Raw genomic sequence first — 27611 nt, forward strand, 5'->3', positions numbered from 1 at the left:
TTTATTGATATATGCTGTTTATAAACTAAAGGTTACTTCAAGAGCAATTTAGTTATATCTACCTGTTAAAAATCACACTGACTTATTCCCTGTCATTCCCATCGCTACATCGGATTTTGAAAAAATTAAGGTACAATGTTTCGTAATAATGCGACTGAAAATGTTTTTCTGGTCTGTAACGTTAATTTCTCATTAAGATAACAACTGACAAAGAGGCACATATTTGCAAACTTTATATTATTATTTCAAAACAAATAATTCAAACGTCTGACTTTATAAAAACAGGTCGGGTCAGGTCAGGTCAAATGTCGTCATGATGTCTTTATTTTTACTGACCCAATTCTGATGTTTCTAATAGAAGGTTGGAATCAAAAACTGGTCCCGGATGTGTTTTCGAAAAAATAACATGATGCTATGAATATTTAAATATATATAAAAGCAACAGACTCAATTTGCATATTTTTCTTTAAAATGAAGCGATTCCGACGTATCGAGTAACAATGCCATAAGCTGCTGACTGTTTTTGTATCTTGTGCAATTTCTTGTGTATAATACGTCTCGTCATTTCGTGATTGTAAAGAACATTGGGGAATATTAACGACACTCTTACGATCCAAGGATATAACTTCTTCCACACGGTGCTTACATCGTCATTATACCATACTGATTGTGACATAGAGTTCAATTCGGCTTGCATCGACTTTATTTACGATAAAGTGATATGACGAATCGTTCATTTGAGCAGTGTCGCCATGGGATCACAAAAAAATGATGGGGCATTGTAAGAGCAAATGACAGACAAAGCCGGGATTTGATGTCTAGTTAATGATATGAAATCAACATATCAATGTTATTTTGGCTTTCAAATGAAATCTATTTAAGTGCAGTAGTGAGGATTTAATCAAAGGAAATAGGAAAGTATTATCTATAGAAATAACACCGCATATCACATCCCATCACATCACATAATAGTATCTATAAGATAAATTAATATAAATAATATAAATATTATTCTTTTATCCAACAATTATGTCAGAACATAAAAAAATATATAGTTTTCCTAAACAGCAACGATCAAAAATAAAGTATTAGAGGACGGACTGATCTGAACTGATATTCCGACTGCATAAAGTAAAAATTTATTCCAGTCAAAAAGCAACAGTATAAGGATTGTTTTATTTTGTCCAAAAGGAAATAATAATATATGTCGACGCACCATGTTATATTTGTTTTTTTAGAAGTGTGACGTCAGCAATGCTGTCGTCCCTACAGCTATTTTCAACAGTCGGCTTATCCATTTTCATTCACTAACGAAATACTCAAAAACACTTTCACTACTTTATTTCAGACTTCAACTTGCACTTGTAACATAATCTTTCTCCTGGATGGCTCTCACACCACTGTGTCCCTTCCGCCAACGTTTGCGAATATAAATGGTATTTGTGAAGTCATTACACTTACTCCTTTAATTTAAATATTAAGCTACGACGAATAATCTTAGTTATTAAAATAAGTACAAAACATTACATAAGTTTTATTCAAAATTGGCAAACACAAATATTAATTATTTACATGACTTAATGAGATCTAAGATTTTCGCGAGTATTCATTTAAATGAAACTAGTATTATTCGGATTCACTACGCGGATTTTATTATTTAAAAACTACATAATCCCGACGTTTCGGTTACTTTGCATCGGTTTCGGTTACAACCGTGATCACGGGCAGACGAGGTGTGAATGTCTGTCAGTTGGTCCTTGTTGGACCTTGGTTGGTTGTTCACGGTTGCCGCAAAGTAACCGAAACGTCGGGATTATGTAGTTTTTAAATAATAAAATCCGCGTAGTAAATCCGAATAATACTAGTTTCATTTAAATTTACATGACTTTTTCATTTCGATTTTTCCGGATCAAAAGACTTATATTACCTCTAAACTATTTAGAAATTTCTTGATATTCACCGTATTAGGAAAGTTTCAATTAAAGTAATAATGAAATATTCCCGAGAATTTCATTTAATTTATATGAAACAACTATTTTATACTCAATCAAAACAATCTCACATAAAGTATTACACGCCAAATTTATAAGAATGAATCAGGGAAACTATTGATAATCTCAATCTGATTGATAACAATAAAATGTAACGTGTATTGATAGTAAAACTGATACCGACTGACAGACATTTCCATTTCGTCTGCCCGTGATCACGGCCCGTGAAACGCCGGGGATATGCAGTTTAAAATAATAAAAAACGCGTAGTAACTCCGAAAAATATTAGTTTATTTAAATGAATACTCGCGGAAGTCTTAGATATCATTATGTATTAATAGTTTTGAAGTATAAATTAGAAAACAATAGCATTATGTAGCATTTATTTATTATGTCACAATATTTATCTTCTATTGCCGGTTTTCGTCACATCTGTGTTTTATAACCCGCTCCCATATAAAAACTCTTTTCATATAGATTTTTATACCTTTAACAAACCTCCACATAACTTTTTAACGGTGAATCAAAATTGACTCATATCTAAATTGAACCACAAGAGTGAATATAAGCAAATGATATATTCAACTAAATTCTACATATTGAAGTAACAGGTATTTTTAATTGCAAAATACAATTCTACATATCAGTTATCATTTTTGAAAGAAATTGAAAAGTCTGGATTAAATTTTTATTGTCTTGCCTTGGAAGTTATAGTCTTTATTTTTTTTTTATATTATTTATTTCTACAGACGTTCCATGTATTTGTAATATTTTATGTTATATGGATATAGAGGGTAAAGAAAACTTACTTTGGAGTTCTCTATACCAGGGTAAGAAAGTAATTTGGCACTGACTCATTGGTACAGTTTTATGAAAGTTCCTTGCATACCTTAAAACCAGTTTAACTAAATATGGTATGAAATGTGGTATATATACAATATTTCTAAATGTACTGTTTTCAAATTTTTATATAAAAAATAATATGTACTATCGAAGAGGTAAATAGCCAGGTTTTATCATGAACATCAGTCACAATGTAAACCTTATGAATGGATGTGTGTTGACTTGATTGGCTTAGACTCCCCTTTACTAGAGTATAAACAGAAGTCGTACCTATGTCCATTGATATTGTATATAATTTGTATTACTAATAATTAATTAATTTTTAACCGACTTCAAAATAAGAGGTGGTAGTCAATTCATCTGTTTTTTTGTTGCTCCTATAATAAAAAATCTAGACTCCTTGGTATATGTTACATAAAGATGTAAATATTTTTGTTCTAAAACTTACGTCAACGATGATATCGGGAGATTAAATTTACAAGAGCTTCACTCGTGGAAACTAATAATGTATCCGTTGATTTTTCAAGAAATTCGATATTTAATATAAGAAGAAATTAAAAACTATCATTCTTTTATTGCCAAAATCTACAAATTAGAAGTAAAGTCTTAAGTAAAGTTAATGTAAAATACGTAGGAACCATCGTTTACATGGAATCACGCAATGTTGAGACAAGAAAACTGAGTTGGTAAAAATACATAATGATTTGGATATTATTAATTTATATATAACCACTTGTAGTATTGTTAAGAAACTTCATTTAACATTGAAAATAAATGAATAAAACTTCGTCTATTTTTATTTTATTGCTTTAATATTGGAATTTTTTTTTATATATTTAAAAACATTCACATAACATTTGTTTCTGAAACTCTTTTAATAATTCTTTTCCGATTTATTTATGTGCTTTTAACCGCATCCTTTTTGCCATCAAGTGACGGTATCAAATGTTTGAAAGACTTATCATATATGGTTGACAAAAATACTTTTTTATTTGTGAATCTTTCTTAAAGAGACTATCTGCTTGTCGTGATGATCGTCTTCAAGAATGATATCTCTTAGTGTGATTACAGTGATGTTAATTTAACTCGGCATTGATAAAATTGGTACTTGGCATCTTGTCAGCTTTATCTTGTATTATAGTGACAGCGATAGTGTACAGTGTCATGGTAACTATAAAGTTATGAAATATATAATAGTTGAAGATCGACCCTAAAAGCAATACCTTTACATTATTTGTAACTTTTAGACTATAAATTTTATGTTCAACACAACCAAATTAGATGGCAGGAAATTATTTTAATGTTATAATTACATTTTTTATCCTTGATAAATCAAACATAAGGTTTCTGACAAAAAAAAACTATTTAATAAATGAGAAACACGTTTATAATCGAGCTCATATAACTTCAAAGACGATTTTTACTAATATTTCATTAGATAAACCACTTATCCTTATTGTAACGGACGTAAGTACGAATATATTGAAATCAAAATAACATCCTAATTTCCATAAAAAAGCAAATTTCAGACAATTCAGAAGCCATATATCCAAGAAACTAATTAATTAAAACCTTAACATGACATTCTACGTCCTTAGTCACACTATAATTAATTACTAATTACTTATTCAAAAGCCAAATGGCGCCTTCTGAGTTCAAAGTAATGAAGAAGAAAATTAAAAAACCTCTGGATTCACAAATAGTTAGATTCACTAACATCAGACTGTTACATAATAAAAGCTTTCTTCGTATCTATTTAAGGTGTGTCCCTTTATCTAAAATAGACAAGAAGACAGCTTATTTGACAATAATAGTCCTTTTTATCTTCATAAAATTTTATTGTTTTTTTTTTTTTTTTTTTAAGACGAATGGAATTCACTTCTTCCGCACACGCATGAAGATGAAACAAAAGTGTTAGAAGTGGCTCCAAGAAAAATTAGTACTTAGGAGTTTACCCAGTTCGAGAAACCGTATTGTGTTAAATTAATAGTAGTTATATATTTAAAAAAAACAGTGTTTATGTTACATAATTAATTTTTGTGAAAAACTTCCCACAATTTTATGTTAGGTTATATTAAATTCTGTAGACTATCACGTCGGAGACATTTGATCCAACTTAACTAAACTTATGGACACCACGCATTTCTACTTACTAACACGATTCCGAATAGTTAAACGAGACGACAGCATTGAAAGTGTTAGTTTTTAAAGAATTTAAGACGTCTTATTTTTTAATCGTTTATAGAAATTTTGCAATAAATAATCGTATCTCATATAATAAATATAAACTGAATCTTTTCAATGTTATTTCAAATCTATCGTCTTTATTGTGGATACGTTTAGACCATACAACCTTACAACCTTACAAGATACACCTATTATTTAGGTATATTATATATACATACTAGGCCTTTTACTATTTCATATGTCGCGTAATACTAACAAAACAAATTAATTATTAGTCAATTCATCATTTGCATTCAAAAGATTTAATAGATATGATAGGAAATAACATAACAGGGTTATATATGTCGCGCCGACAGCCTTCTCGTATCGAAAATATTCCTTTTCGTGTATTCGTTCATTATAATTGTTTTCAAATTACCCACTTCACCGATGTTAATAATTTTATTAATACATCAGGTGATTAGTTTTTTCCAAGTACCCACAATTGTAATACAGAATTTACCATATAAAAGTCAAAGCATAATCGTACTGAATTCATTCTACATTGGTCGCTCTTAGGAGCCACAGTGGTAGAATCTCTGCTATACAATTCTTGACATTCATTGTAAGAATTTGTTAGCAATAAACAAGTATCATTTTGAGTAAAGACTATCTTTGCTTCGAAATGGAAGCCTGTCCATCGTCATCGGTACTTAACGCCCAGACTCGAAAGCCTTTTAAAGGACTAGAGTCTTGGCCAAGTTTCCTCAAGGATCCCCACGCTCTCACATCAGAAGCAGGGACGTCTTACGCCACACTTTCAACCGCCGGATCGTCTACATGAAATCGCCTGGTTCAACATACAACTCCGCACGTTTTTGAAGACTCAAGAACCGTTGCACCACAATTTTTGAGATGAAGACGTTGGGGCATCTTGTTTCCTATTGAGGAACCAGAATCTTTGAACGAGTAGGAAGTTCGAATGAAAGTAACTTCCTTTCTTCAAGAAGTTCGAAAACATATGGCGAAGAGTTACCAACGACAAATTAAGTCAAAAAATGCCGTTTTTGGAAGATGCTATTGAAAATACAGGTGACGAAAATTAAGCATAGAATTATGAACGTAAGTACTCATTTCGTACCGAAACTGATTTTTGTAGCTGCCACTGCAAGATTAAAAAGTCGAGTTAACGATGGTTATCACAAGGAATCTCCCATTTCACTTCAAACTATTATTAGATCTTATCATTTTATCATCGGATCGGGCTTATTTTGCTATAGATGCAAACAACGTCACCCTTAGGATGCTACTGCAACAGTAATGTCAGTCATTAAAGATATTTCCTAGCAATAAGTGAACATAGCAGTCCTACATTCACCACTACGGTAAAATAAGTTCAAAATTTATCTCTTATTGCCCTTTTTGATACTGGTACTGGTTGTGCCGTTATTAGAGAATCTTTAAAAAAAAAAATCCTTGGTCGTCATTTACTAACGAACTAGATGGAGTTGGTTCGGTTCTGGTCATATTCCTTTCGGATAATACTATAATCAGTTTATTTATGTTTTGTCAGCTCATGAACTTTCTGTTGAGATGTTCTTGGGAACAAATTTTTAGAAAAAAAAAAACCGGCCTCACCATTATTGTTACATATGGGGTTGGTATTGGTTTCGTTCTTAAAGATGATCCATTTAAAAACTTCAACGTAGTCATTCATAAATGTTGATATTGATTCAGACTTATAGTAGTGATAAATAATACTGAATAGTTAATACCTTAGACGAAAATAAATCATCTGCTTGCTCTTTTTGGACATATGTTCGCCGATGGCTTCGGTAGTTTTTCTATTAATATTGAGTGCTCTTTCTTCTAAAAAGTGTGTTGAATAACTCTGTAACGTAATTTCAAAAGGAAAAGTGCGTCTCAGCCGACAAAAACTAAAAAATTCTATAAAATCTCCCTATTTCCAGAACCATTAACCAAGAAATACAATTCAACGGTCTTGCAGGGAGTTTTAGAAAGTCTATTCCCAATTTCTGTATACATCATAACGCCTTAACCAAGAAAAGTAAAATTGGAATTCGATTCACGAACAAGAGATGACTCGTAATATGATAATTCCTAACGGCTGAACCTGTTCTCTCCATATTTCAAGAAAACGCTTCTATAGAAACATATGACGAGGCAAGCCCTCTTGATTATAGGGCAGTACTCAAGTCCTAAAACAAAAGACAGCATGCTGTCGGTTATAGGAGAATACGAACTACTGATGCTGAAAACCGGTACCATTTGTAGGAGCTTTAAAGTCACGTAGTGGTCCGCGTCATTAAATATATTCACTCTTTCTTTTATAGTTGATAATTCAAATCATTAACAAGACTTTGACTCCTTGAAACCATCTAAGTACAAACGAGTTCTTCTTTCACGTATTCACCGTTGGTGGGATTTCCTTCATAATTTTGATTTTGGTATTGAATATAAGAAATGTGATAGACTGCAGAATGCTGACTTTAGTCCGAATCTTGTCCATTTTAAAGAATCACTGGTGAATATTATGACCCTCGGGTCATAATATGAATGAAAATGTTTAAGTTTATCAGTATTGTTTAAGTTTATCAAGACAACTCAGATTGCATCCCATACCAAATCACTCTTCGGTATTTGAAGTTATCAGCGTGTACGTTGCTAGTAAACTTGGTACACTTAAAGACAGAGACGCATTATCGTGACTATTACTGTCTTTTCCAAATACGTATTATTATATCGTGCATAGACAAAAGCCATTTTGACAGCTTTAGAACAAGTGATGCTTTTAGTTGGTAATTTATTTGGTACACCAAAAGAAATATAATCGTTGACGGGGGTAGTTGTTAGGAGAGCTTATAACTTTCTGTGATAGTTTTGGCATTAGCTATTTACTCCGTATAGCCAGGTATTAGCCGAGCAAATGGATCAGGAAAGTGCGTCAAGTCCATCTTGAAAAATTATTTAGTGATGATCAAGAAATAGGTAACTTTTGAATAGCATACTGCATTGGATTTAGCTAACATTAAAATTGTACAAGTCATAAAACATTAGCATTTCTCCATTAACTTTACTGACACGACGTCATCATTGCTCCATTATCATCACTGCTCCATTAGAATATTTAAATTTTATAAACATAGATGGGAATATAACATTAGACCTAAGTCTTGGCGAACCCTAAGAGATTTAATAATAACCGTTATTTTTCTAAGCATGTTACAGGAAGAGGAAAACCACGAAAAATTGCTAAAAGCAACTAACCCACACGAACGGATGGCAGTGTCGCAGATTGATGAGTTTGATGACAACAAGCTTACGAATACCAACTGAAACAACATCTATCAAATTCTCCAAAACTTTACAGGTTCTCTGACACGTACAGGATATGCGCATCTGAATCTACAAACTTCTACAAAACGATGGCATGACACGTGTAGTGTATGCACATCACATCTACAAAATTCTACAAACCGATGGCATGACACGTGTAGTGTATGCACATCACACCTACAAGATTCTACAAACCGATGTCATGACACGTAGTGCATGCACATCACATCTACGAAATTCTACAAACCGATGGCATGACACGTGTAGTGTATGCACATCACATCTACAAAATTCTACAAACCGATGTCATGACACGTAGTGCATGCACATCACATCTACAAAATTCTACAAACCGATGGCATGACACGTGTAGTGTATGCACATCACATCTACAAAATTCTACCAACCGATGGCATGACACGTGTAGTGTATGCACATCACATCTACAAAATTCTACAAACCGATGTCATGACACGTAGTGCATGCACATCACATCTACAAAATTCTACAAACCGATGGCATGACACGTGTAGTGTATGCACATCACATCTACAAAATTCTACAAACCGATGGCATAACACGTGTAGTGTATGCACATGACATCTACAAAATTCTACAAACCGAAGGCAAAAATACGTGGAGTGTATGCACATATAGACCTCTCCAAAATTCTAGTCGCATCCTTACATCGAAAATCGAAAGAAATTTCTAGAAATATTCAGATTTGATTTCGAAGTCACAATATATTATGAGAACTAGACGTTGGCGCTGAGCACGCACCAACCGTCAGTATGGCCGTGTCGCGCCGACAGCCTTCTCGTATCGAAAATATTCCTTTTCGTGTATTCGTTCATTATAATTGTTTTCAAATTACCCACTTCACCGATGTTAATAATTTTATTAATACATCAGGTGATTAGTTTTTTCCAAGTACCCACAATTGTAATACAGAATTTACCATATAAAAGTCAAAGCATAATCGTACTGAATTCATTCTACATTGGTCGCTCTTAGGAGCCACAGTGGTAGAATCTCTGCTATACAATTCTTGACATTCATTGTAAGAATTTGTTAGCAATAAACAAGTATCATTTTGAGTAAAGACTATCTTTGCTTCGAAATGGAAGCCTGTCCATCGTCATCGGTACTTAACGCCCAGACTCGAAAGCCTTTTAAAGGACTAGAGTCTTGGCCAAGTTTCCTCAAGGATCCCCACGCTCTCACATATATATAAACCCGGCGAAAACTTGGCGAAAAATATATGCAAAACATCAGGAGTGCATTTAAAAAATATGTTATGTAACGAAATAAATAGGATTCAATTTATTTATGAATATATTTAAATTATAGGAAAACTGTCTGTACGAAAAACAAATATTACAGGGTTATGTCCGTCAAATTATATCGACGAAGTGACGGGAAATAGCTAGTAGGTATACTAAACTTATATAAAACTAAAGAATCTAGGAGTTTCGCGAGTTTTCTTCATTTAAATGAAACTAATATTATTCGGATATACTCGTCTCGTCCGCCCATGATCACGGTTGCTGAAAAGTAACCGCAACGTCGGGAGTATGTAGTTTTTACAAAAATAAAGCACGCGTAATATATCCGAATAATGTAAGTTTCATTAAAATAATATAAAACTAATTCAGTCAGAAAGACAGATATACTTTATAATGATTCACTCAGCATAGTTAAGAATAACACTATTTGTATAAAATATAAATTCATTTAATAAAAGTAAGGACGTGAACATGGACGCATTAAATATTGGCAGCTGTTTATAACAAAACAACTAGTAATAGGCTGATTTAGTGTGCACATAGTGAGAATTATATACAACACACTAACAGACATATTTTACTCATTGAAAAGTACACAAAATTCAATAGCGTAACTGGATCTCCAAACAATTGCTCAATCCTTTCTCGTTTGCCATGTTTCCAACGAATCTCAGTAAATTGTAATAGAGTTTAATCCGAAGGATTCATTCGTGCTTTGTATAACTTGCAACGTGCGCTCATTCCTTTATTTCAAAAGCTTTCAAACGTAAAAAGCAACGGTCAGGCGAATTTACATGCTACATTGAACGTGTTATTCTTCTTTCGTACTTATAAAACCTTTTTATCTAAGAATTTAAACTATTTTTTTATATAATACAAGTTTTCTGTGTGCTTATGTTGCTTATCATACAAAAATATATCTATGTATATTCTACTCACATTTATAAAGAATTTCATTAAAATCGTTTCAGATTTTCATTTAAAATGTTTTTCTGTTCTTAATGAAGGGGAGCTCGATATTAAAAGGCTTATCATAGTGATGTTTCTCCAAAAAAATAAGAAATAAGTAAAAGTTGCTATGATTATCGAACGGGAATAAGTTAATCCCGGTGAAAATAGCATTCAAACTATTAAACTTACTTCAATATGAGATAGTAATTGTAAACTTTTCAATCTAGAAAAACTGTTTGAAGAAATCGTTTGATTGACTTAAAATATTCTACACAAAAATACTTCTTACCTTGAACATGATGTTACGTTTAAGGAGAGTCCCATAGCAATCAATACGACAAGATATTTACAAGTTTAAGATAACAGAGAGTTGGCAGAATGCCCCATACAGCCGTCAGTATCCCAGGGGGAACTATTTAGACATGATGTCTCGTTACGGCTATCTTTTAGTATATTTTGGTGTGAGTTCTTATTATTACATAATTTCTTATCAATTAAGCCCATTTTTAATAAATGGGCTTAATTGATAAGGCTTAATAATTACATATCCACGCATGCGCCATGTTGCTTTTCATTTCCCCAAACTTATGGTGATTCCCATTCAAATATTTGTTTGTTTTTATTCAAGTTTTCATAATTTCATTTAAATCTTAATTATGTACATGACTCATACATAATATTTAATATAATATAAGTAATGTGACTACTTCTTTTAGCTATATTCCCTCTTCATGCTGATCTTCTTCTTGCTTCTGTGCCTGATATGTGTTTGTGTGATTTTCTGGTATTATCGACGAGGCATCAACACCTGTGAGTTTCGTGAAGATACGCCATTAAAGGAATGTCTTGCTTCAGGATCAGCATCACAGAATGTCATGCAATAAGATAAAATCTGATAAAATGGTCTGTAACGTGCTGTGATATGTATGTAAAAGTGAACAACAATAATTTTGATGAATTAAATAAATTTATGTGAAAAATATAGTAATATTTAATGTCCTTTCCATGACAGTCACTACAAGTATTGTTTTAGAAGTATGTTTATTAGATATGACAGTTATTCTGTTAACAAATCATGAAATTTGATTGTGATTTAATAGAATCATCTCAGTGGTCAGTGAAAAGAATGGTATGTAGAAGCTAAATAAATATAAAAGTAGTATTGAAAGACTGCTTTTATATTTAGTTCATATATGTTTCTTTGTTTATTAGACATGAACTGGTACTGTATTTTTAATTTATTTGAACTATAATTATATTAATTGATATTATTTTAACCAACATCAACATTTGAACAACAACATGCTATACTTCTTCATAGTAACTTCTCCAAGTGACGGCAATGTTAAATAAATAACAAAGGGTGTCCCTCTTTATTTTATTTTATACTATATTTCTTTCGGTCAAACATTTTCTTGATCGTGTTAATGAAAATAAATATTTATAATTAAATTAGTTTCGCACCAGTCTGATGTTAACAGAATTACTGCTTGAAAATACTCGATTTCAGAAAGGATTTCTTTCTACATATTTCCACTTCTATTTGAGTGATATTTGTTCAGCAAGTATAAATAGCGTCATCTATATTTATAGCCACTTAGCAATAAATATTATGAGGTCAAACACCTTAATATTGATCTCTTCAACGAGGCTCACATTTTGGTTACATGACCTTGGTTGAATTGAACCTCAAAAATACTCAAGTATAACAGTTTAGCACTAAATTTTGTAACGGCTCCAAACTTCTAAAACCATCTTCTCAATACCATCTCGAGTATTCGGGGTCCAGAGAAGCATTTCGATCCACTTCGATCCTTTAACTACCAGGCAATTGGAGTCATTAAACGTGAGAAGAGACTTGGTTATTGTATGGTTCACAACATATCTATAAAAAATATTCAATAATGTTACAACAAGTTTTAATTTTTTTGACCTTCTAATTTATAAAAAATTTACACCGACAAGAATAATAAAGCATTATTCCAAAACAAATAGTGCAAATGCTTAACTTAATTCGACACAGGTCAGGTCAGGTCAGGTCAAATGAGACCTTGACCATTTCTATTTTCACTGATATGACCCAATTCTGACCCAACGCGCAGAATATTTCCATTACAAGCTAGTCCAAGGTTCAACGAACTTTCAAACTTATTTACATATTTTACATATTTTTTTATTTTGTTAGGGTGGCAAACATATCCCAGGCATGTTTGTTGTCTTCTACAGTTGTATTAAAACGGCCGTCATAAAAATAAATAAAAGCATTTGCATTCAATTTTCTGTAAAAATAGGAATTAAATGTATAAAACATTTAAAATGTTCAAAGGGACCCTTGTAATAGTCCAAATGTTTTGTTGATTGTATATATTGATTATATACCTGAAAATGTATGTTGATAAATTCTCCCACTGTTATATACTTCATTCGTAATCAAACTATATAGATTAAAATATAGAGTTGAATTACCCTTGAACAGACGCCGTTTATAAAAAAGTGTTATGAGAAATCGTTCATTTCAACCGTCATGAGACCGTCATGGGATCACAGAGAAAAGGAGTCATTGCAAGCGCGAATGAAACACAATACTGCAAGTCTGATTTTTGATTTACGGAAAGAAGTTATCATAACTAGTTTAACCGTTTCGAATAGAACTCTGAAATTAACTTTTAAATGTGATGTGTTATTCAGAAAAAGTTAAATCTTAATTTCTTTGGTAGACCAGATTATTTTTTAATAACTATAATAATAGATTAAACAATAAATAAATTCGCTCACTAACTTTCTGAAAACTATTTTAGATGACCTTGACAAACTTTCAATTCACTCTGAAACCAATATTGCATAAATAAATCGAATTAAAGTAGTACAGCCTAACTCTGGTCAAAATACTGCAGCTCTAACATGGGCTGGCTCGACCGGGGAAATACCACCTTCTCAGAGAAGATCGTCGTGAAGTAATCTGTAACGGCTGTGTTTCGTCCGGTGAATGAGAGAGCCGGTTGCCCTTTCCCTTTTCCCACCATTTCCTGCCCTTTCGTTTTTCCCAACCTTTCTTCTCGCTCTCCCACAATGAAGGACGGCAACGCATCGGCAATCCCTTAATCCCTTATGTTGCAGAGGTCCATGGGCGACGGTGACTACCTTCCATCAAGTATACCATCTGCTCGTATGCCACCTTTTATATGAAAAAAAAGTCAAGTGAGCATTATGACCCAGTAACTCACTCAATAAAACAGATCTTAGTAAAAAATAAGCACATTGATAATATCACTATGGTGATTTATGGAATTGAAATTCGTGACATTCACGAGATACACAATTAAAATAAAACAATATACATTTTATTTTTTACCCACTGTAGTGAAAATTAAAGTGAAAAAAAATGTATTAAATTAAATTTTCATGCTATAAATAACTCAAGAACATATTAATTTGTGTCCGTAGAGCACAGCCACTTTATTATTAAATTATAAAACTGTTAAAAATACGTCTTCATTGCTGTGGCTCCACCGCAACTTATAAATTATAACATACTCTCTCATACACTGCAATATCAGCATTACGTGATTCAAACACTTAAAATGAAACGGAGAAAATAGTTTTCAACGCTACATGGAGTTGGAATTTTAAAAGGTGATTTTAATTTCCTCAACTCTTTTACAGTTACATAATATTCTTTCATCCAACCATTATGTGGGAACATTCACCAGCGAAACTTAAAATTTCCAATCGCTTACTCTCATGAATTTTGCACGACATTCAAATATATCAACATTTTCAAAGCGATTTTATAGACGGGAAATGAAATACAGAATGACGGCACGACAAACATCCCATAATATTTAGATCGTGTAAAGCAGAAAATGCATTCATACTATAATAGAATAAAATCCAGCAGTTATTTTTCAAACTTGAATATTGGTTTAGTAAGGAATTCATAATATTTTTTTTTATATTTATGAAGAATGGTTTGGGAAAATATATATAGTTAATTGATAATAAAGTGAAATTTCTCTTTCATTCTTTGACGAGTTTGGATTTATCTGTGTCTTAAAAACCACTCTTTAGACCTATTGTGAAATCATTTTTAATATCTCACTTAATTACCTACAAAGTAAATTCAGCTTTATGAACATATACTCTCATATTTAAATAATATACCAAGAGGGAATTTATGTAAACATGATGTATTACGCAACAAACAATGGATTTGTCAAGCATCAGATAATTAAATATTGTTGTTGGATTTAAATATCAAAGAGAACTCAATATGTTGTAATACTTTATGAAATTATAAATGATTAAATAGTAACCGCTAATATCCGAGTGTTTAAATTGTTTAAAGGTACAAATACGTTGCTTTCTATATTACGGCTTGAAGATATCTTCAAAGGACTAAGCTACAGTTTTTTCATACTGTTTTATATTGGTTGTGATATGTATTCTCATTCGTAAATTGTATAGGATCATTTTAAATACGAGATGAAAAAACACCCAAGATGGCCGAGTTGCTATTGTCATTCCTCTTCTACGTTACGGACATCAAATGGAATGGTTAACTGACAGTAACTCGAGATATGAAATAAAGATACTATAAACTAAATATAATACTAAAATAATTTTATTTATCAAACGATCCTTCACCCACAATCTTATTAAACTTACTAAATTTAAGTGCTGCAGTGATAAGAAGAAGAAGGCTAAGTCAGCTAAGGTCGAATTTCTTTAGATTCTTAACGAGCTAGCAGTAACGATGTCTTGATTAGGTCAAACAAACTGAGAAGGTATTAACAGGGACATAAAAATAAATAAAAAATAAAATATTTTTTTTTCAAATAAGTATTATAAGTATGTTAAAAATATATTTATATAATTTAACAGTTTGTCGAGATTTATATCTGTATAGTTATTATAACTAATATATTATTATATATCAGTTATTAAATACAAGTACTTAAGTCCTGCTTTTTTATAACTTGCATAGCGACGTAACAAGTTTAAAGTTAAAGTGAAGAAAAATGTCAAAAGAAACTAACACTAAGATTTAAGGAAACTTAAGTTAGTGCTTTGTAATAATCTGAAAATGTCTTTTGCACTGGCAAACTAGAGTTTTATAAACTTCACTTAACTCGCGTTATAAAACTAGTTTGAAATGATTTAGTGTCTTTGTCTTTTTATAATATTATATGAGTATTATTAAAGTTTTTATATATAAAGTATTTAATGTAGAATTAAAAATTAGTGATGTTCTAACAGCATATTTTAAAATACATTACAGTTAATAGCGACATTTTTAAAACATATATTAATGTATACATAGATTTTCCCTTTTCCGCGGTTAACAAATACCAATTAATTACTTAATTTAGTAAAACTAAACTATCATTAAGCAAAACGGATTTTTCAATGAATTATGTACGAATATAAAACGTTTTATGAACAATGTCTTAATTTTCAGTCTCAAAATAAAGAGTTCACCAAATCAATGTCACTCTCATTATCCTTGACATACATATAGTGAAATTACCTCGGTTAAAAGTTATACACATTTATTTGTACACTTGTTTGTCAATTATGTACCCTAGTTTGATATCATTCTAACAAATGCTAAAGTTTGCATGAATATTTTTGGCCTTTCGCGTTAAATGTACTGAATAAAAGACGAATATTCGCGAACAAAACTTAAATTATATAAACCGATGGAATCCGAAAAAAGAATTCAAAACAGTCTCATGTTCACTTGAACATTAATTTAGTATTAAATATTACAGTGAAGAGTTTCATCATTGTATATAGAATTGTACGGTTCGCAAGAAAATCTAATAGAATATTACAACGTCCTTGATCCGGATTAAAAATTATAATGTATCAAAACATATCTAGACCAAAATAAAAAAAAAATTGGGCACTTAATATAATAAATGTCTAGGCTCCAAACATGTAAGCTGATATACAAGAAAATAGATATTTTCTTGACATATCAACTTCAAACCGGCAATGATAGGAGTAAGAATTATTTTAAATGCTTATTACCTACATAATTATAAAAAATATATTGATATACTAAACATGCTAAGTAATTTAGCAATGAGCTTATTAACGCCTAATTGCTAGTTCATACTGTTAAATCCACAATGAAAACCAGCCAATATAACCTTTATCCGATACTGATTGATTTGTATTGTAATTAAAACTACATTTTCACATGTATTAATTAAGACGCATATTTATCAATCAGTGGTAAATACACATTCAACAGAGAAACCACAGATCCTTGCTTGTGAAGACATTTATATACTGATATTCACTCAAGATACTCTTAGAAAAACCAGCTCTTTTTCAACACAGAAGATAATTCAACTCTTCTAATCGTCTCATCAAAAATATAAAAGTGCATATCGTTTACTATACTCCAATAACTGAAGATACGGCTCATACCATCATAAAAATCCAAATTTGGGTTATTAACTAAGTGCAATACTTTTTTTTTTATGTTCTTCAAAGGGAAATTTTTTATTTTATCTAAACTTATGAAAACTATTCTCTTCGTATTATGCGTAAAGCAACAACGACATATATCAAAAGTATTAGACTTTTGTAACCAATCTAAAGTGTATTATCGATGCCACACACTTAATGTCAATAATGTTGTCGTGAATATTTAAACAGGATGGCAAGCTTTGAAAGTATTGGTACTTAAGCTAAATGTGTTGTACCTGTGTAGCTTTAACCCGAAGACAAGATGTTTGTACTACAATTCTTTTGTTATGTTATCGCAATGAAATTAAAATTAAAACTGTTTTTGAGACGAAAATAAACCTTTATAGGTATTCTTTGGTTACTTAGAATAAATATCAAGAATCTGTCTTAAGAAATAAAAATCACTTGTTATTGATTAAATTTTCGGTTCTGTACAATCAAAATAATTCGTATCTGTAAAGTAATCAATCAAAATAAAAATACTATTTTTACATAAAATAACAGAGTAGGGTTGGCATCAAGTAGGAAGGCCGAAGATACGAATATATTAAAGGCCATTATTTTGCAAGACGAGAATGATAAATATCAGATCCATGCAATGAGCTTAGAAATGCAAAATGAGCGGCTACACATAGGAGATTTTTGCATCCCATTAGTACCAAAATGGCGTACTTTAACTCATGATTGGTCGTGAGCACTGCTAAAATTTTATCTCAATTTTGTTAGATGGGGAAAAAGTACCGAAAAAACTTGCTACGTTTGGAGGGAGGAAGTTGGAACTGTTAAGCACTTGCTAGTGGGATGTAGGGTACTCCTGGATAGCGATCAATACTCGCGTCGTAAGGTTCGTTTCAAATTTGGTTAGGTAGGGCGAGGAGCTTAGACAGTTGAGGTGAGCGTTTAACGTGCGTTAGATAGGGGCCCCTTAAACCTACACCTGGGTCGCAAGTCGCAGGCACTGTTGAGTTCCTCTCCCTGCAACGCGATGGTCCCGGCACCCGCACCGTGGATCCATGGAATGTTGAGGGGTTTCGTCTGAAGACAACTAACATACAGAATTAGTTTACGGAGAAATGTCTGAAGCATTCCTCTAATCCTACATAATTTATGTTGCAGACAAATGAAACCTTTTCAAAGTTTTTCATAAGTTATTGACTTATATTTCTGATAAATTTCAATCATATGTAACCTTATAAGATACACGTATTTATTCAGATATTCATACAATTTTTACATATACACATTGATGTTAATGACATGTTTGTACATGTTTTTTTATCATATTTATATTGCGTTTAATATTAAGGATAATATTAACGGCTTAATCTTGCATACTTGATTTTGGTAAATTATGTTTGACTTACAAATTTATGCATATTTATTCAAACACAATAGGAAAACAACATGACACTATAATGCCTAAATTGTTCTGAAGTGTATGCAGAAGTAGCGAGTAGTAGTCCATATGGACTATCTGAAGATTTAAGAAATTCGCCCTATATGAACTACGTACCTTTGATTATAGCTTCGTCGATAAATGAAGATGCAGATGTAAAAGATGACTGAAAAAGGAATAACGGTAGATCTGTAATCCTGTGAAGCAACATGTTAGACATACCAAAATCCTCCTTTAACATTTTTGTGTCGAAAAACTTTTAGGAACATGAAACATTCAAAATCAGGAGAGAATTAGGTAAATAACAAGCACTACACATACTTTACATAGAAAAATAAAATTCTAATTGCTTTAAGGTAGATGTATTTTATGAATCGGTACTCATTGGATATGCTTACATAAAAATTTTTTTCAATTTAATGTTGTTATAAATTATCATATTTCGTCGGACACATTAACTCTTTACCTCGATTAATACTAGTACATAAATATTATTAGCAGTTATCGGTGCTTGAGAGTACCAATTATAATACTTAAACATGAAGTCTTATATAAATCAAAGTTATGAAAAAAATGAGTAGAATACATTTTCAAAACAAAAACTCAGTCATATAACAAATTGTATTTATTTTTAAATATCGTTATTATTAAAGATGTAGATCTAAAGACCTTCCTAAAATTTGAAGAAGATTGTCATATTTGTATAAAAGCACACAAGTCGCAGTAGAACCTTATACACTATAAAGTAGTTAACTTGCAAAATAAATGTACAAATAAGGCTTGTATGCGAGCTTGAAATACTATTTATTCAACCCAACAAATTCACTTGTGCTTACTGCTGGAGGAGCTGCTTACTGAGAATCGAATGCTTTTAAAATGAAAAAGAAAAACATTTTCCACGATGCACAAAGTAAGCTACTTTTAACTTAAATTTGATTGTTTCAAAACCTGACTTTGTACTTGTTTTATCTCTTTTCTAAAGTGAGAAAACATGCTCAAACAAACAAGTTACAACTTAAAACATTTGAAGCTATAGATTTGCACGACATTCAAGTAAATGAAGGTTTACAGAGTTACACTAGAGACCGGAAATGAAACATTGAACGGCGGACCAACCTGCTTAAATATTCTGAATGCATAAAGCACAAAATACGGTCAAGTAAAAGTTACATAAAGAATTATATATATAATTGTTGTGGTTATATAATAAAATACAAAGGATGTGTTCAAAAGAATAAATAACATAAAATAAAATAACTTTCGTATAAAATAATAAAAGCATTCATTAATCCAAGTATTTCAGAATATTAACACGATTCCCTGTTTACCTTTTCCGGGAAGAAATAAGCTTTTGCAGACTATCACAAAATTCCAATACTTTATTTTACAAGGCCTTAGAATTATATGCATCAACACTCGACTTATGGTTTACTTGATAGTTAACATACGAGGAGCATTCGAGCGTTAAAATTAACCAAGAATAGAATAAAGTGCAAAGATATAATATATTTAGTAGAAAAATATTATCTGTAATATTAAATAAACTAAAATTAATTAAAATTTAAACCACTTCATTAATTCAAAATCTACCCACAGAAGATATTATACGCCAATTTTAGTATCAAACAGGAAATTAATCCGAAGAGTTTGTATTAAACAATCAATCGATCCTTTATAATGGCGGGATCACTAATGTATATTGAACCTCAATATGAAATAATAAGTACTTATTAAAAGGAAAACCTTTTTATACAAATTACAAACAATATTGTTAAGAAATGTATGAAATTAATTGAAACTAAAACCTAATTAATCTTAAATACTTCCACAATTTTTATCATATAACCCAGTTTTTAACAGCTATTTCGAAATCATTTTTGATATCCCACTTAATTATGTACAAAGTAAATTCAGCTCTATGAACATACACTCTCATATTTAAATACCAAGAGGGAATTTATGTAAACATGATGTATTACGTAACAAACAAGGGATTTGTCAGACATTATATAATTGATTGCTATTGTTAGTTTTCATTATAAAATAAATTTAGATAATTAAAAAGTTATTTATTTTGTAAATTTAAAAAGGACTTTAAATAAAGTGTTTCGAGTTATAAGAATACTTTATTCGAAAGATCATTATTGTTACTGCTTTTGACATTGCAAAATGTTTATTAAATTCTTTATGTAGTTATGGATTTCTTTTCTTTCTTCCCTATAGTTCTAACCTGTATTGTGGAAGGAGTCAGAAGAAACTATAATCTCCGTTAACCTTAACTGTAGCTGTATAACAATGTGAGCATGGCACATTGTGCTGACAAATTGATAGACTTCTATTCCCATCAATAACATTTTTTTTTTAAGAATTTAAGGTCGTCGTGGCCTGAAAAGGCTTTTTTTTAGGAATTTAAAGTCGTGGTGGCGTGATGCGTAAAGGGCTCATCTGTTATAGGTCCAGGATGCGGGTTCGAAACCTGGCAAGTACCAATATGATCTTTTCCGAGTCATATATACTTTCTAAGAGTATTTAGACACCACTGGCTGGAACAGACTACAGCCAGCCTTGTGGTTTAAATAGCCCCAAAAAAAGTGCTGGTGCAGAAGGCAAGGGGAAACCACTGCAACTATTTTCCCAAGAAAGTCATCATGTGTACGGATCACTAATACGTGATGACCACGACGAGTCTGCAAAAACACTTGCGATGATAATGATGAAGAATTTAAAATTATATAGTATGAAATCAGTTATTTTGTTATATATTTTGTATATAAATTATAAAATGGACTGTGAACAATGAATATGAAAGTCTTGGCTGCTCCTCCAATACTAACAATATGAGCACAAGACGCTATCGCCGAGATTAAATATATCTCAATGTAAACTTTATGAATGAACCTGTAGGCTGTAGCCCAATGTATTTGACATGGATATAGCTCTCTTATTACGCCGTTAATAGAAATATATGAAAAATTAAAGCATTAAATTACATATATATATAAATTTATCCTGAACCCATTTTATCCCAAGCTAATTTAAGATGATTTTCAATTCGTACATTTTATCATGAAAAACGTTATCAAGGATTGCCTAAACACATATAATCAGAAACAAAATTCATAATTCCCTTATTTTAAATACATCCTCTATAAATATACAATGAACCTCCCAGGGCAATTACGTTTAAAATGTTCTGATCATTCCAAGACCGTTAATTTCACAAGATTATCTTTGTTCTCTAATTAATTAGAAAATAACAGAATATTTCAGCATATTCTGCAAGATCAGTTTGGTTTTATTATACTGATATACATATGTGGAACAGATCAAAGCTATGTTTTTCTAAAGTAGAGAAAAACTAGAATATTCTTACACGCGTGAAGGCGGACATGTTTATACAAATATTAATTTATTTATCCATATGAATATCAATACAAAACTTGTTTACCATAAAAAAAAACATATCGTATTCTTTGACTTTCATCACTTTTAGTGTTTAGCTAATAAAAGATCCGTCTCATGTATGCATCACTATTAATTCAACATTCACCTTCACAGAGAGATAACTTTGCGGTTTTAACGTAACGTTTCATTTTCAATATCTGCATATTTTCATATGGAGCTGAACTTCAAATATGACTATCAAAAAAATTCGTAATTTCATATTTACATTATATATTAAGATAAACTTATTACAAACTCCCCAAAACTACATATAAGCACCATCTACGTGTAATTACGCATCTCTTTTCTTATACACATATATATATATATATATATATATATATAGACTTTTTGAAGTCACCGTAAATTTAAGCAAAAGTACGTAAGAAAGCAGATTCGATATGAGCTGATAATTTTAATTATATTATAACAGTTGGTTGTTTTATAGGCACAGTGTTTTATTTAGCTTCCATAAAGTATTTGAATCGATTTTTAATTTACTGCAATATATTTGTAATAAAAAAAATACTACGATAGTTTTTCGTTTTCATGGAGATTTTATTCTTGGATTTTTTTCTTTAGAACTTAATTACCATTACTTATTAAACATTTATAACGTATTTTTTAGTAAATTTTCTTATAGTTGGAACCTTATTAATATCAGGTATAATATAAATTTATTAATGAAGTAAAATGTTGCATTAAACTGCAGATAGCATTTACTGCTAGATGTCAGACTGTCTTGCTAGACCGCGTTCCTCACCTAACAGACGAGACTTATTTTATCTTCTCTTGCACACCTGGGACTCTCATTTCCAGAGATTCAAACACAAATATAAATAATGAGATTTAAGACTTTCGCGCGTATTCATTTGTGCGAGATGTGAATGTCTCGTCTGCCAGTGATAGTTGCTGCAAAGTAATCGAAACGTCGGGAGTATGTAGTTTTTAAAAATAATAAAATACGCGTAGTAATCCTAAAAATATAAGTTTCATTTAAACTAATATAAATATCTAAGTGCAATGAGATTTATATTGAAAACTTGAAAAGCTGTGAAAATAGTATAAAAAATAGAGCAGCGTCAACAGAGAACAAGTGGAAAAATGTAAAAAAAAAAATCTTACTACCTTTGTAACTATAACACAGAACATTTGAAAATTTCAATAGTTTAAAATTTCAATTGTTACAGCGTGGACATATAGATGACTTTAATTTAGATGGCCCTTACTACACATGAGGTATATCGTTACTTAAGTCAGTTTTATCATTGAAAAAATATACATTCTCAGACTTTAGAAATTTATACCGCCAGTCTGTGAAGCACTCAAGAAAGTTAAACGTTCCTTGTTAAATTAAGAATGATATCATACAGAAAAAGTCGTTCCTTAATGTAGTAACTAACCCTATAATATTTTGTAACAAATATGTGCATCCCGTTGAAAATAGAATTTTAAACCAAACAAAGAAGAAAAATCTTCAATATTTAATATTAGTGTAGATCTGAAAATATTGAAACTTTCTACGTTTAACAGTCTCCGAAATGCCCGATAATTGAAGGTTTATGTAAAACAGGTGAAGTAACTCGAGCAGAAACTAAAGATGATTTTAAAAGGTCTATTATTGAGACCGGTTCGACGATTTGATAAAAATTTCATCTCTTAATGGCAAATAAAAAAGGTTCTTAATAATTAAAAATATTCTACCTTCTCGCCCTTACTTTAATACAATAAGTTGGAATTGAAATACTTTTGGCGAATAATTACGAAAAGAAAATATTTCAATTTCTAAAAGGAATATTTTTCAACTTTTACTGTCCAATGATCGTGTTTTTTCATAAAAGTAAGTCAGATATCGAAAAATATTAAAATGTTCTATTATAACTCTTAAGATATAAAATTCAATAGGATTCGAGATACTTATTCTTACAAATTCCTTTGTTGTTTTTCTCAGAAAAGACATTTGATCTTTTTTGTTTTTTTTTTTTTGTTTTAGATGCCCTGTGACCTATAAATAAGTAATTACCTTATTATATTTAATATATTGCTAAGCATTATTAATAATCAAGATAAACTCGATTATGTATTGGAATCAAATTTCTAACTGCATAGAACTTTGTGTCGGGACATGTCACTTTTGTCTCAATTGATATTCGATTCAATTGGAGAGACCACGTTTTTTAATACGCCTCGCTCTTATATCATTCAATACGTACAAAACATAGGTCGTAATATCAAAATGCGTGTATCCAGCATGTTTTATTTCAGATAAACGCCTTCGTTTTACTTATTTAATTATTATTAATTTTCTAACAAATGTTTTTGGTATTTTTGGAGACGAAGTTTCCCGTCAATTACTCCCTGAAACGGAATGTTTCTTTCATGATCTCAACTTGATAATATCTCATCGAGAGAAAATTTTATATTACACACCATTAATTCATTAATTTATTTGTTGCTCTCTTCAGCTATTATATACATTTACAGTGGTAGTGGTGGTGGTGGTGGTGATATTATATGCATTACGGGTCTAAGCATCGTGATGTCCTTAATAATTATATGATATAGTTAATATAAACGAGATAAAATTAAGGCTATTTTTATAAACATTTGAAACCAAACTTTAAATGACAGTGGACTATAGGTACGTATTTGTCAAAATGATAAAAATCTACTGTTTTATAAAAATCTAAGTTAGAAGTACAAATAAACTCTTTTACAACTATTATTATGTATTGAACCCGTGATGTTCCAGCGGAAATGAAAATAGTTTTATACAAAGCTATTGTTAAAGATTCCGTAAAAGAATCTTGCGGCAACATAAACAGAATTATATAAGACAAATGCTCCCCGACAATGTCGAAAAGGATAGGATTCATAAACGCTTTTTACACAAGAGCTCCAAAGACAGAGGACATGACAAAGTCTCTAAAATTTAGCAACATATGAGATCGACTTTACTAACGTGGAGATAATCGCTAGAGGCTTGTAGCTGGATGTATCTATTCGGTCACCTTGTTAAAATATAACGAGAAGTCAACTCGGGAGCAAAGATCTTTAGCACAATAGTTTAGTTAAATTCAGACCACTGGACTTCTTAATGCCAAAAGAGTTTAAGTCACTACACACGTACGTTATGTTAACTCATACTGCGCATAAAAATAGCACCATGCAAAATGAAACTCAAGCTAATGTGTGTTATTACACAGTTGTTACAATTTAATAGTTTGGCATATTGTTTAATAATGCCTAAAATTATTTACAACGAAATTTAATATTACCTGGCCAGGTTCGTTTAAAAATTATCATAAGGTAACTTTCATTAGGTAACAATTAAATTTGGTCATGTGAATCAGTGTTACCGTAAATATGCATCTGAAGAGAAGGTTAAGTGTGAAAACGATAAAAAATCTGCTTTTTCATAGAAATTAAAGAAAGCCCATATCAATCTACATACTCTAGAACAAACTTTTCTAAAAACGAGATTATTTAACAGTTGTCTATAGAAAGAACAGTGGCAATCATTTATCTTATAAAATTTATAACCACGACCATTTCAAAAAAAAATTAAGGAAAAGTATTTGTACGAAAAATAATTCATTTGATATTTGGCTTGAGTGGAATCGTCCTGTAAAAATTAGGTTTAGCAAAACTTTTATTCCTAATTATGGTTCTTAATTAAAATTTTATTTTGAATTAATGTATTGTATCAAATTATTTCTAAATATAAAGATGTATATAAAATATAAAAATAACAACAAAGACTTTTATTTCTAGACTATTATAAAAAATAAATAAATTAAATATTAAAGTACTTTTCAATTATGAGCCCCTTCCTCATTCCTAGTAGCAAAGAGTATTGATTATATTATAAAAGTTTGACATCAGCATGCAGCACGGGAGCAGGTCCTGGTGGTGCCATGGATCTTAAATAATTTTATAATATAGATATATTTGTCAAATAGTCAAAACTTATTTACACTTTCTTGGATATTGCTCATAAGCAAATACTCACTTAGGATGTTCCACGTTCCATATTTGTAGGTTCTTACAAAACTTTTTCAGTTTTGGTGAAGATACCTTATCAGGCTTTTTGCGTGGTTTGTTTTGTTTGTAAGGCTTACTTGATGAAGATCTAGATGCTGCAAATTAAGTTCACAATTTTGACATCGAATAATGATTTATGAATATTTGATTACTATACTGATACTTTTTTTGTATGTTTGAGAAATTAAACATTAGTTACATTTAATATATAACATTATATAAATATATAAGTTCTTAACGTACTTGGAGAGACCTTTGATGGAAATGTGTCATTAGAGTAAGACACCAGGTCCAAATCACAATTCAATTTCGGCAGTCTTGCTTCAAATGCTCTATCTATGAGACCTTAATGAAAAAATATGGTTGTGTACATTCAAAGAACACTATTATCTTTATTAAACAAATATAAATAGTCCAATTACCCTTTTCTTCAACAAATTCAAGGACAGAAACTGCAGTTTTTTCCTGATTTGTTGGTGAATCCGGAGTAAGTGCCTTCAACCCATTAGATCTTATACTATCAGGTTCAACACTGACTTCTGTCAGATCTAGATCATCACTTTGGTCCTAGAAAAACATTTATAGATTTTAATGTTTTTTTATTGAAATAAAATAGTCATTATATTGATCCTTACCGATATAGCACAAAGATTATTTAATTCAAGCTTGCTATTAATGAAATCCCAAAATGCAACACATTTTCTTTGAACGTAGTCATTGTCAAATTCTTTATTAGGAGTGAAGTCAAGGACAACTCGATGGGGCACGAGAGCTTCCCCGTAGGTACCGTCTTCAGAACCACATTCGCTGCCTTCGATCTGTGCTGGGTTGCTTATTTCTTCGATAGACCTCGATCCAGAAGCCGGTAATGCTTCGTTGCTTATTGTAGACATAGAACAGTAACAAAAAAAGTTAATGATACAAAATTAAAAATGTAATATTTTGGTACATTGACATACTTATGCAATGTCAAATGGAAAATGATAATATTTTTTATTCAACCAGTTACAAAACCTTGTGTGTCGTACATTTAAAATCACATTCTTTCTATTCTATTTTGACGTATACATATGTAGGGACAGTCAGTCAATATTTATTTATCTCAGATATTTACTACAAAATTCCAATGCTTTACTCACTGTTTTACAAGTATAAATTTAATTTCACCGCAGAAAATTACAAGAAATAACTTAAAATTTATAGCAATGGAGGAAGAAATCACATAAATGTGTTATAGTTGATGAAAACATTTATGTTTAAAAAACATGTGACATTTAAAGGTGTCATATAAAATCTGCCATGAAGAAATGAAATATATAAAGCAAAACTGTTTGAAATTCAAAGCTGAGGATAAGGAACACGGAACGAATTTGAGTATTCCCATTTAATAATCTCAAAAAATAATTTAACAGAATGCTGCAGGTGTGAAATACCGAATTATTGAAGAAACGAAAAATGTGTTTTGAAGACCAATGGCATCCAACTTGATAAGCTTTTCTGATTAATTAAAATTGGAACCGGTGCGATAAGATTTTAATTTCGTAGATTCTAAAAAGTAAGGATTGATAAATAAATAACTGCTAATATATACTGTCTGTGATTTATACATTTGTAGTTCGGACACCAAAAGGACCTAAATAAAATAGATTAAGC

At 30.9% G+C, this 27611-nt stretch overlaps 1 protein-coding gene across 1 annotated transcript; it reads right to left on the bottom strand.

Annotated features, from left to right (window-relative positions):
* Positions 1–24908: 24908 nt before the first annotated feature.
* Positions 24909–26937, bottom strand: LOC116774790 (uncharacterized). The gene is made up of 5 exons (XM_032667553.2): positions 26594–26937; positions 26381–26525; positions 26202–26303; positions 25927–26053; positions 24909–25837 (listed from the first exon to the last, which is right to left on the bottom strand). The coding sequence occupies exons 1-5, from the start codon at positions 26849–26851 to the stop codon at positions 25780–25782; spliced, it is 690 nt and encodes a 229-aa protein (XP_032523444.2). The 5' UTR covers positions 26852–26937; the 3' UTR covers positions 24909–25779.
* Positions 26938–27611: the final 674 nt, after the last annotated feature.

Source organism: Danaus plexippus, chromosome 8 (assembly GCF_018135715.1).
Source record: "Danaus plexippus chromosome 8, MEX_DaPlex, whole genome shotgun sequence".
Lineage (NCBI taxonomy): Eukaryota > Metazoa > Arthropoda > Insecta > Lepidoptera > Nymphalidae > Danaus > Danaus plexippus.